Below are 11,727 nucleotides of genomic sequence, written 5' to 3' on the forward strand. Positions count from 1 at the left end.
ACCATCCTATACTTTTTTACCCTTTGGGCTAATTTCATTAGCTACTTTAAAAAACTGTTGTCTAATAAAATTCTAAAACCACTCTCAAATCCTCTTTTGAACAAGTCAGAGAATAAACAAACACCGGCAAAAATAACTGTCATCTCTCTTAAAAAGTAATCAGGATTCTAGAGCCAGGCAGAAAATACTAAGTGACCATGGCTAAGAGAGCTCTGGTGCTACCTGAAAAGTTTAAATATATTCTATTGTTCCCAATTTCCTAACCTAACCTTCGACACTATTCTCCTTTATGACTTCCTTTTCTTTCTTTATAATACTAAAAGTGATGAGGTATCTTCCCTATCACTAGAGAAAAGTTTTAGGGGATATCATCACCTCAAAATTAACATAGCAAAGCTTGCTTTCTCAACAGATTTGAAGTCCACTGTTGCTGTCATTGCACTGTCACAGATCCTCTTCTTTGAGACCTGAGCGGCCACAACTGGTAAAGCAGCTGTGCAAACACTGTTTTGTGACTGGCAGATGGAGAAGCTTCTTACCCTGTCATCAATGCAGAGTTCTAGGCTCGACAGGGTGGCTATTTTGGCCTCTGGCAAGGTAATGGCTCCCCTACCTGCTCTTTTACACATGACTTTTCCATCCATTAGTGGTACATACTTACTGCTCCAAAGGCAAATGATTGCTTTTTTCTGGGGGAAAGAGGATGCAGATGATTTTGTAATAAGTCTTTTCATGTCAGTTCCACAAGTGTGGCTGTAAAAGCATGTAATTTCAACCACTCACCTTTATAGAATGGGAAGTCACATGAGCAATTCAGAGACTCCCTGAATTTTCCCAACACCGTTTTCTCTTCTGAGTTTCAAAGATTTTAAACCAATGATTATTGGGATGATAAATATGTCTATTGATAAGTGTCCTTTCTCAACCCTCCCAATCCCTTAAAGCAGTGGTTCCTGCTCAAGCTTTACCTTTTATCAGAATCACCTGGCAGGCTAGTTGAAACACAAATTGCAAGACCCTATCCCCAGTTTCTGAACCAGTAGGTGTGGGGTACTGCTTGGAAATCTGCATTTCTAACAAGTTCCCAGGTGATGCTGATGCTGCTTGTCTAGGTGTTACACTTTGAGAACTGCTGCCATAATCAAATATTATACATACAGACTAGTTAAAATATCACCTTGACTAAACAGAGTTTACAGTTTGGGGCATTCTAACCCAAAATACTAAGAATCACAGAAATGATATAATGCAATGCTATCAAAACGGAAAAAACAAGTGCCTCCAAATGTAGTTGACAGTATTTAAATCAGTACAAATCTTCCCAGGGCACAATCAAGTGAAATGCTAAAAAGAGCCATAAAAGAATAATAAGTAATCCTATTTTCCTAAGGAAATAATTCAAAGTAAAAGAAAAAAAAAGATCTAGAAAATAATCATGTAATCCACAGTATACTGAATAAATGCAATATTACCTGACCATAAAAACAATAAAAAAACGAAGCCTATCATATTATACGTGGAAAGGTGAAAACAAAGTATTTAAATGAAAAATGCAGAACATAAAGCTGATCACAAAGATATAAGTTTACTGATAAAAATCAGAAGTAGCCTCAACAGATGCAATATTTAAGGTGAAGGAATGAGATATTTCAGACTATTTTTATATGATATTCGAAAGCTGTCAAATATTTTATAGAATATTTTAAAGTAGTTTCTGATCTACAGATTACAGTATCATCTAATTCACTGAAGATTACATTAATATCTATGAAACTAATATTTTTTTAAAACTTTAAAAGTAGAAAAATGGCTAAGAAAATGTATTTAAAGTTCTCTGATAGTACTTCTTTAAAACTGCAGTCTGAAGAAAGGAAACTTAGTAACTTACTATGTTCGCCAGAGCTAGTAAAATTTTTTGAACCAAATGTGTGTAGTGGTAGAAGCAACAGAAATTATAATTAGAAAAAATAAATTGGGAACCAAAATCTAATAATAATCTAAGAAAAATCTGTTGAAAAAAATTAATCCAATCAATGAAAAAAAAAACTGTTAGAAATATCGACTTTTAAAGTATGTAACTTACTGTTTTGATTCATTGTGACAAACTTCCAAGGTTGGATCATTATAAATAAAAGCAGCTTCTAAATCGTTGATCCTTACTCGGTATATTCTACACTGTTTGCTGTTCAACTTGATTCTATTTAAGTTTGCAACTGTGGGAAATATAGTCAGTTCCACAAATCCCTGTAAAGATAAAGAATAATAATTTCATTAAAATGAACACAGGTATGTTTTAGAACATATTTCTTTGATTTCTACTTCTTATACACATACTACAATCCAGAGAAAGAATCCCAAATAGCTACACACATACAATCTCTCCAAGGATCCTCACTTCAAGTATGGCTGTCCTAGTGACTGAATGGGTCTGAATTATGTTACTTTATCATCCTGGTGGTTCACATTCACTATCAGTGAAAAGTACACCATCTGCCAGAAAAGAAAATAAAAGGACTACTCACAAATATAAGAATTTATAGACAGACTGGAATCCAAACAGAAAGGAAGGGAAAAAAAAAAAACAACAGAGCAAAAAGAGAATCAAAACCACTTCAGTGAGTAAAAGAACAAGGCCCCTCAAAATAGGGTAAAAAACCATACCACCAAAGCTAACAAGTATGAGCCTCTGCTCATGGGAGGTAAATCAGGATGTGAGGTGGCAAGAGTTACAAGAAACATTTAGGCAAGTAGGGAAAAATCTACTGCCACCTCCAAGAGCAGCAGACACTTCAAAGCACTGCATGATTTCCTACCAAGCAGTCCCAAGGCCATATACAGTTCTACCACCTTAGCTGTGTGGCAAGCCATCTATCTGAAGCAGGTACATAAGACATGAGAGACAGCTATATATACCGACTGTCCACCACCCTCTTGCATTGAATCAAATGGGAAAGATGGACCATTGAAACAATGAATGTATGTCCAGTGAGTTTAATATTCTGGGTTGGAAACATAAAATATGGAGGACATGAAATAGTAACATTTCAGGGGCTGCAACAGGAATATCTAAGATGAAATTCAGGCAATAACCGTACAGAAGTAGATTATAACAACTGCAATGGCTACTATTTAATGAGCCCTACTATATGCCAGACATTACACTACTTTCATATGTTCTAATCCCATTAACAACTTTAAGAGACAAGTACTACTTTATACTTTTTACAGATTAAGAGTTAAGAAAATCATACCAAAAAAAAAAGAAAAAAAAAAAAGAAAATCATACCATTAATAAGTGGAGAACTGAGATTCAAACCCACATCTAAATGATCCCAACTGATTCCCATTATGCCATAATGTCTCTCAGTACAATGCTTTTAAATAACATGCAAGAACATAAGAATATTTTTTAGAGAACATTCAGCCCAACTGCTCAAAAGCCTATTGATTCTACAGCCCTTTTTCCCCCAATTCCCAAATAAGAGAGTCATACATCCTTAAATTAGACCATCTGGACAGATTTATGTGGAAGCAAATAAGAACAGAAAAAAGCAGAAGCAAAAATACTGCTGATGAAGTCTCTGAGTTGAAAGGTGTTAAACTGTGAGCAATTGTATGAAGATCCAAATTCCCTTAATTAGCATACCAGCAATCCAATGACCAATCTACATAAATGAGCTAGGATCAGCTGAAAGACAGCAAGGAGAACCAAGATAATGTCAAAAGTGAACTAGAAAAGATTATGTAAAGTGCTGTCATGAAGTGGTTACAGGAGTGAGACATAAGAATAGGCTTTTGCTTTCTAAACTAAGTTTAACAATAATAAAACAGTGAACGGAGTATACTTCATGAAGATAGGGAAAGCCCAGTCTCCTTGAATCATCAGGTCTCTGACACCACCTACAGCCCTAACCTACACCTGCCTGCAACATACAGGCCCACTGACTGGCCTCCAATCCCTGTCAACCTTGGCTACTAGCATAACTGCAAGCCACCAGGTCACCTAACCTCTCACTTACTCTCTCTTCTTGCTCCTGCTCTCTCCCCACCACCTGACAGCGGACCATCCTCCTAGAGTCCCTACCCCATTTGAAGTAACTCCCCTGTGCTATTCAGCCCTTTCAAAAACTCCTCTACCTGTCAGCCTTAGATGAAACATCTCTTGAATCCCCTTTGAAAAGAAGCTACTTATTCTTTCACTCACTATAAATTAGAAGAAGGGAAAACAGGAAACCTCCTACTTTCCACTATTTCTAGATCATTTATAGGCTTTTATACAGCATATGCTATAAGAGCAAGGGCAGAATAGTGTCACTGTCTTCTTGAGGTAGACTGCCCACATTCAAGTCCAGCTCCACTACTCAGTAAGTATATGATCTTGAGCTAAGTTACTCTAGCTCTCTGTACCTCAGTTTCCTCATCTGTAAAACAAGAATATTGACACTACCTACCTATTGGTGTTATTATAATTGAGCAATTTAATACAAGGAATGCACTTAAAATCATAGCTGGCATCAGTAAATGTTTTTATTATTGTCCTTTTCTACTTCTTTTCCTATGTGTTCAAGCCATACAGGTACACCATCCTCTGTTCCTTTCATTAATGTTGCCCAAACTCCCCAATACTCATTGAAGGTTCATTCTTTACCTTTCTAACCCATCTCAGCCATCACTCTACATGACATGAATGCAGATATAGCTGATCCATGCAGTATCACTGCTTCAAAGTTCCTTGATTTCAATTCCTACAATCTTCCCTGCCATTCCAAGATAGCAATCAAGACCACACTCTGAAAGACACCTCATCACTCCTCAGGACTGCTCTGACGTTGACATTTTAAACTGGAACGTCCACAATGCCCGTACTTCTCTGCCAGTCCTCCTGTTCAACCACATGAAATTCTCCTGTCCCTTGGCCTCCTCCAGTTTCTCACTACAATCCTCCCTGGTATTTTTAGCGCTACATTCTTCCTCATCCATCCAAGATCCTTAACTTGAACCACTCAACTGCCAACTATCAATTCTCTTGCCCTTCTGCTGCACATACCTATCTTTCCCTCCTGTTTAGGAATGATCCTTCCACTACTGCACTAGAGGCCATCCTCTGTAGTATTCTCAGAAATCCTGCTCTATTAATTACCCTCTCCTATAATTACAATCTCTCCTCTTTATAGGACTTTTTTCCATGCCTACAAACATGTTCGACTCTCACTTATCTTTCTTTTAAAATCTTGACATTTATGTCACCTCAAATAAATTAATTTTTGCCCTTTTCCTGGGGTTACTATATCTTGGTTCTGAACTGACACTAATCCCTGGAGTCCCAAAACATTACAGTAGTCCACTAGTCAGACTGGAAGTCTTTGGGGTCTTTTTTGTTTGTTTGTTTGTTTTTGCCTGTGCAGTGCGGCTTGTGGGATCTTAGTTCCCCAACCAGGGACTGAACCCGGGCCCTTGGCAGTGAAAGAGTGAAGTCCTAACCACTGGACTGCCAGGGTATTCCCTAGACTGGCGGCCTTTGGAGGTCAAGTAATAAAGGGGTTCCCACGTCTAACGCAGAGTAGGACTGGAGATTATCTCCCCAGTCCAGAACATACAGTATACATTTTAGTAATTGGCAAATCCCCATATTCATTCTCTGACCTCACTCTCTGAGTGAAGACTACAGTGGAAGGACTAAGTGGACACCACTGGAACACCCATCCCCCTTCTCCAAGGTAGTAAATCAATGCAACTAGACATCTTTGGGGAATTGCAGAGATTAGTGCCACCACAGAGACTTGAATGATGCCTACTACGTCTTCATTTAACTCAATTATTTGGCGAGTGCAAAAGTCAAGTAGGTTTTCGAGAATGATAGTGATTTATCGCAAACTTGCCAATCACAACCATGTTTGCAGATGCAGTACTTTGACCGCAGCAAATCAACACAATTCTTGGTAGCTAATATTGCGACTAATTATCAGGCAAATTTTTTTTCCCCCAATGCCTATCAGAAAAAAAAAAAAATCAATCAGAAGCAGGTTGTCTTCCAGATGTCAGAAACCCCTCACTGTCATCTAGTAACTAATAACTCTATCAACTCTCCTGCTCAGTCAAGACATAGTCCAAAAGTCCCCTGATAGCCCAGAGGACAGGACAGCCCAGAGAATTACACTGGCATGTTATATTGACAACATTATGCTATCTGGACCTGGTAAGAAAGGAAGAGTAAGTTCTCTAAATGCCTTAGTAGAAAACACGTGGATAGCAGAGGCTGCGAGTTAAACCCCATGAAAGTTCAGGGGCCTGTCACATCAATAAAGCTTCTAAGGTTCCAGTGGTCTGAGGCACATAAAAATAAACCTTCTAAAGTGAAAGACAAGTTGCTTCACTTTGCACTGCCCACCAAGAGGGGGGAAAAAAGGAGGCACAAAAATTGGTAGGCTTCTTTGGATCCTGAAAGCAATATACACATTTAGGCATACTACTTACTAAGCAACCTATAAGGCTATCAGCTTTGAGAGGGGTCCAGAGCAAGGAAGGGTTCTGCAGTAGGTCCAGGCTGTGGTTCAAGCTGCCCTGCCACTTGGGCATTATGACTCAGCATATCCAACGGTATTGGGAACGTCCACAGCAGACAAAGATACTTTACTGACTCTGGCTTTCTTCAACAGAATGACAGTACACCATCATTCCTGGGGTTTCAGAGGAAACCCAAGACTTCTTCTGCCAACAACTGTTTTCCATTTGCAAAGCAACTACTGGTTTGCTACAAGACCCTGCAGTAGAGACTGCACAGATGATCACGGAACTCCCCAAAATTTCATGTAATTTTTGTTACCTAAAATGGCCATTACGAACTCAGTATGTGCAGTAGCTTTCCATTTTTAAATGGAAACAACACCTCTGGACCAGGCCCAAGCAAGTTCACAGGCACAAAGAGCAAACAGCATGAGCAGGTGACTCAGAATCCAACGGGACTTGTTCCCATTGCATCTCCACCGCTCCCTCAATCCACACCCATGGCCTCATGGAGAGGTCCCCATGCTCACTTAAAAGAATAGGACAAAGCACAAGCCTGAATTATGAATAAGTCTGCACAGCATGCCAGCGCAGTTGGAAGTGGATGGTAGCTACCATCAGAACCCACTGAAGTGTGGTCCTGAAAGACAACGGAAGAAAAGCCTACTGTGGGCAGAACGTTGAATACAACTGACTGTACACTGTTTATAGAAGTAGAGATGACCTGAAGTATACATCTACACTGATCCATGGCAACTGCTGGGTTAGCCAGCTGGTTAGGAATATGGAAAGAACAAGACAAGAAAACTGAAAAGAAGAGGACGGTGGGAGAAGTAAATGTAAAAATGAATTTCTCAGAGTAGCTATAATATGAAAATATTTATATCATCACATGAATGACCAACAGAGGCATCCTCAGAGACTGCAGAGGGAGCCCTCAAAAATCAACTGGCAAGATTATCTATCCAGTAGATGTCCAGACTCCTTCCCTAGCCACCCTGCTCAATATACAAAGTGGTCATTGGGGCAAGACCCCAAGGCTATGCATGAACCCAGCAACAAGGTCTTCCCCCAACGAAGCTTGATCTGGCTACCACCAGTGCTGAGTGCTCACCTCCCAACAGCAGAGGGTCAAAATGAGCTTCTAATACGGGACCTTCCCAGGAAGGATCAGTTAGTCACTCAGTAGTAAAATGACTACATTAGACAGCTGGTATCATGGAGGGAGACAGTAATTTGTCCTTATATAAAAATAGACACATATTCTAGATTTTCCTTCCCTATAATATACGTGCAAAAAGCCATACATGTCAACATGCTATCCCATACATGCCTCCATGTGTATAGAAAAGTGTGGCAGTGGGCTCTTACACACAAAATTTACTCGTTTTACCTTTTGTCCTATCATCCAGAGCAGCTGACACGATCAACTACTGAAGGCTCAGTTACAGCACCAATTGAGACCTCCAACAGGATGCCATCTTAAACTAGTGGACAATATATCAGGTCATCTCTTCATAGCCAAAATAGATCTGGGAACCAAGGGACAAAAGTTGGAGTGACTATGTTCACCATTCCTCCAAAAAGCCACTGAACAATTTTTGCTTCTTGTCTTCATGACCTCAGGGTCAGTATGTTTGGAGGTCTTAGTAGCTAAGGGAGGAATGCATCCACCTGGGCACAGAGTCATGGTTCTATTAAACTGGAAGCTGAGACTTGACCACTTTGGGCTCCTCATGCCTGAACTAACAGGCAGAGAAAGGGGTCACTGTACTGGCTGGAATGACTAGCAGCAGCTGAGATTCTACTACACAATAAAAGCAAGAATTCCATCTGCAATCCAGGGGATTCACTGGAATGCCTCTTAGGTCCACTTGACCAACAGTCCTAACCAATGGAAAACTGCAACAACTCAATGAAGTCAAAACAAGCAAGGATGTAGATCCTACAGGAATGAACGTCTAGGGCGGACCAAAAGAAATGCTGTCAAAAGGAAAGAGAAAAATGAATGGGTGGAGGAATAAGGAAGCTGTGTATATCAACCCTGACCTTGACACCAGCTAAAGAAAGCAGAGGCTGTAGCAATTAATTTTCACATCCTTTCAACCACTTTTCTTCTACTGTCTTATATGAAAGATACTGGTGATAGCTAATATCTTAGATGGGAATAATGCTGAACTGCCATTTCTTCACACCAATAGATTAGTCCAGGTATCAGCAAACTTTTTTTTAAAGGGCCAGATAGTAAACAGACATAACGGGCCACACAGTTTCTGTCGCAGCTATTCCACTTTGCCATTGTAGCTCCAAAGCAACCATAGACAGTGTATAAATAAGTGGCTGTGGCTGTGATCAAATAAAACTTGACTCACAAAAACGGGAAATTAGCTAATGCCAACGCCTACAATAGCTGATAGGGCTTCATTAAGTTGGGAACACTTTTGTCATAACAAAAGACAAGAGAGGATGATCTGGGGCAAAAGGGGTAGACTGTTCTAGATATTCTCCTTTTGCCCCTCCTAATCTACCCTCTCTGCTTTATTCTGCGCCCCAGGAGTAGCATTAACTAGGCACTAGCCCTCTGGCTGCCTGTTGGGGTGATCAACTGGGAGGCACAAAGAGAAAACTGAAAGCAGAAAATCGAGCTCCGTATATTTATTCCCCCAGGATCCTCCCTGCCAGGCTGAAGGAGGCAGTAGCCCCACTCTTCTATCAAAGACCATAGCTCCTGTAAGCTAAGTCTTTCCTACAGGTACAGTAGGTTCTTGTAACCTCTCTCTTCCTTTGTTCTTTCAGGTTTAGAAGTGATAACTATTTGTCATTGCTAACCTAGGGTGCTCCTCCAACTTTTGTTGGTTTCTCTTAACCCTAAGTAGTCCCTTCATTACTTCCCTCAATTAATCTGTAGAATGTGCCTTCTGGGACCCTAGCCCATAGGCCATCTAACCAATCTTTCCAACGGGAGATGTAAAAATCATCCACAACTCCTTTCTAGCATTCCTAGTTAAGAGTCATCTGCAATTCCTTTCTACCTATCATTGTGCCAGGGGTAGAGGATGTGGAAAGGGGAATGTCTGATTAAAAATGGCTCAATCACTTGCTATCTTCATGCCCTTAAGAAATTTACTTATCCTCCATTCTTTCAGCTGCTTTACTTATAAAAATAAGGATGAAAATAGTATCCATCTAAAAAAAAAAATAGCATCTACCTCATGGGGTTACTGTGAAGATTAAGTGAGGTCATACACACAAAACCTTAGAAGATGGTCTTACATGTAGTATGTACATAATAAATGTTCACTATCAGTCAATCATGTCAACTCTATTTCTATGCCATTCTACTAATGATACCTCCATTCAGGGCTAAATCATTTCTACCCTAGATTATTACAGTAACCTTTTAACGAGACTCTTTAATCCTCATAACTTCCATACCCAGTTCACACAACCCAACATACCTAAAGTATCATTCCATGAAGTATAAGGTAAATAATCATATGTAAGGGATTTTGAAAGAGAAGTTCCTTAAATGAGGATATGGGACTTAATAAACCTTTAAGGATCCTTATAAATCTAAGATTCTGTGATTCTAATGAAAAGGTTACATTTTTAAACAGCTCATCTTAAGTAAACAAGTTTGAGAGGGAAGTTGATGTCCTCACTCAAAGAAAACCGGCTCTCACTGAGATTTTGATCTAGTTAATACAGATCTCCCTGAAAGAATAAATTATTTGGGTTATCAAGGACTTTTCCTAGAACAGATATATCAACAATCCATACATCTAAACTGGGGCGGGGCGGGCAGTTTACTAGGTTTTAAACACCTTATCTAGAGCTTCAGTGTAAAGCACTGCCACCTCAACAAGGTCAGCCGAGAATCAGAAAACACAAGTGGCCTCTTAACAGCCAAGTTAAAAAGTCAGTGCACGTACCAACCTTAACTTTTTTCATAGAAAAAATCTCGCTGTGGACTTATTCTTCTTTCATACGCGATTCTAAAATGTTTGGTAATACGGACTTTCATATTCCGCAACAGATTAAAAGAAATAAAACTTTAATCAGGAAACAGGAAGAAAAAGAAAAGAGAGAACTGAGGTGGCAGCCAATACAGCACAGCCATGGCCCTTGGAGTCATATAGACTTCTGAGTTCTAATTATTACCTATTCTCGAAACCAGTTACCTGAACAGAAAAGTTTCTAAGTACTGTAAAGGATGGACTGTTATTGCTTATAACCGCTGAGGATATACTTACCACAACAGATTTTCTCTGGAAGTTTATGTTGTTTATGCAGACGACCTGATGAGTTGTACATTAAAGAATAAAGAAAATGTTTCAGTTATTAAATAATGCGTAACTCTATCCAAGTACAAACAAGAACTGTGTTCTAGGCAGCTCAGAATCACACTTATCTTTCATGCTAAAACCCTACAAATTAGGGTAACTTGCTCATTTTAAATTTAGCAACAGCCACGAAAATAAATTTCTTTGGGCAAAAATGCAACTTAGTACTTTAAGAAAAAGGTTTATTAACCTGCAAGAAGCAGATCTGCTGAATCACACTGTCATTCAAACCAGTTTCGCCCTACAAACACCATTCCCATCACCGTGAGTGGCTCCCAGTTTCCCACTAGGCCTCCCAGGCCCACGATATCAGTTTCAAGCAATCACAAAATATAATTAATGAAAACCAAACGTAGAAGAAAGGGAGATGAAAAAATACTTATAATTTATAGGGCCTTGGGCTTTCAAAGCCCTTGTCTCCTTTCTTCCTGTTCATTCTGGCGGGCTCTAAACCAGTCGGCGGCATGAAGAGACCCCGCGGAGCTCGGCTTCCCGGCTTTCCGAGGGGCGGCGGGGCATTACCGGTCTCCGGCACCTGACACTCCCCGCTCCCCCGCGCACCCAACAGTCACACCCCGCGGCCGGGGCTCCCTCGGCACCCACTCCCGGCCCTGCCCGATCTGCCGCCGCCAACGCCTCCAACTCTCTCCCGCGATTCGGCTCCGTCAGCTGTCTCCGCCGAGCTTCTGTCACGGAGATGCTCCTCACACCAAGCACCGACGGCGCCAGCCAGCCGACATCTTGCCGGTCACCTCTGACCTCCGACGTCAGCGGAAGTGGGACAGCCGTGAGGGCAGGAGTCGGAAGTTACGTGTAAGTGGGCGGGGCTTGCCCGAGCGCCGGAGTTTTTGTTTTCGTCTATTCGTAGACGGACGGTGGG

General features: G+C 40.5%; 1 protein-coding gene across 3 annotated transcripts in view; it reads right to left on the bottom strand.

Annotated features, from left to right (window-relative positions):
• Positions 1-11,602, bottom strand: part of TAF2 (TATA-box binding protein associated factor 2) — an 81,000-nt gene extending 69,398 nt beyond the window's left edge. Inside the window, exons 1-3 of one of the 3 annotated variants that reach the window (XM_070043982.1) lie at positions 11,230-11,602; positions 10,758-10,811; positions 2,084-2,244 (exon numbers count right to left, since the gene is read on the bottom strand). In XM_070043982.1, coding sequence (XP_069900083.1) covers positions 2,084-2,244; positions 10,758-10,811; positions 11,230-11,313 — 299 coding nt within the window. In that variant the 5' untranslated portion in view covers positions 11,314-11,602. The other 2 variants (XM_060287181.2, XM_070043983.1) reach the window with 2 other exon arrangements.
• Between the last annotated feature and the right edge of the window lie 125 nt (positions 11,603-11,727).

The sequence above is a fragment of the Globicephala melas genome, chromosome 17 (assembly GCF_963455315.2).
Source record: "Globicephala melas chromosome 17, mGloMel1.2, whole genome shotgun sequence".
NCBI lineage: Eukaryota > Metazoa > Chordata > Mammalia > Artiodactyla > Delphinidae > Globicephala > Globicephala melas.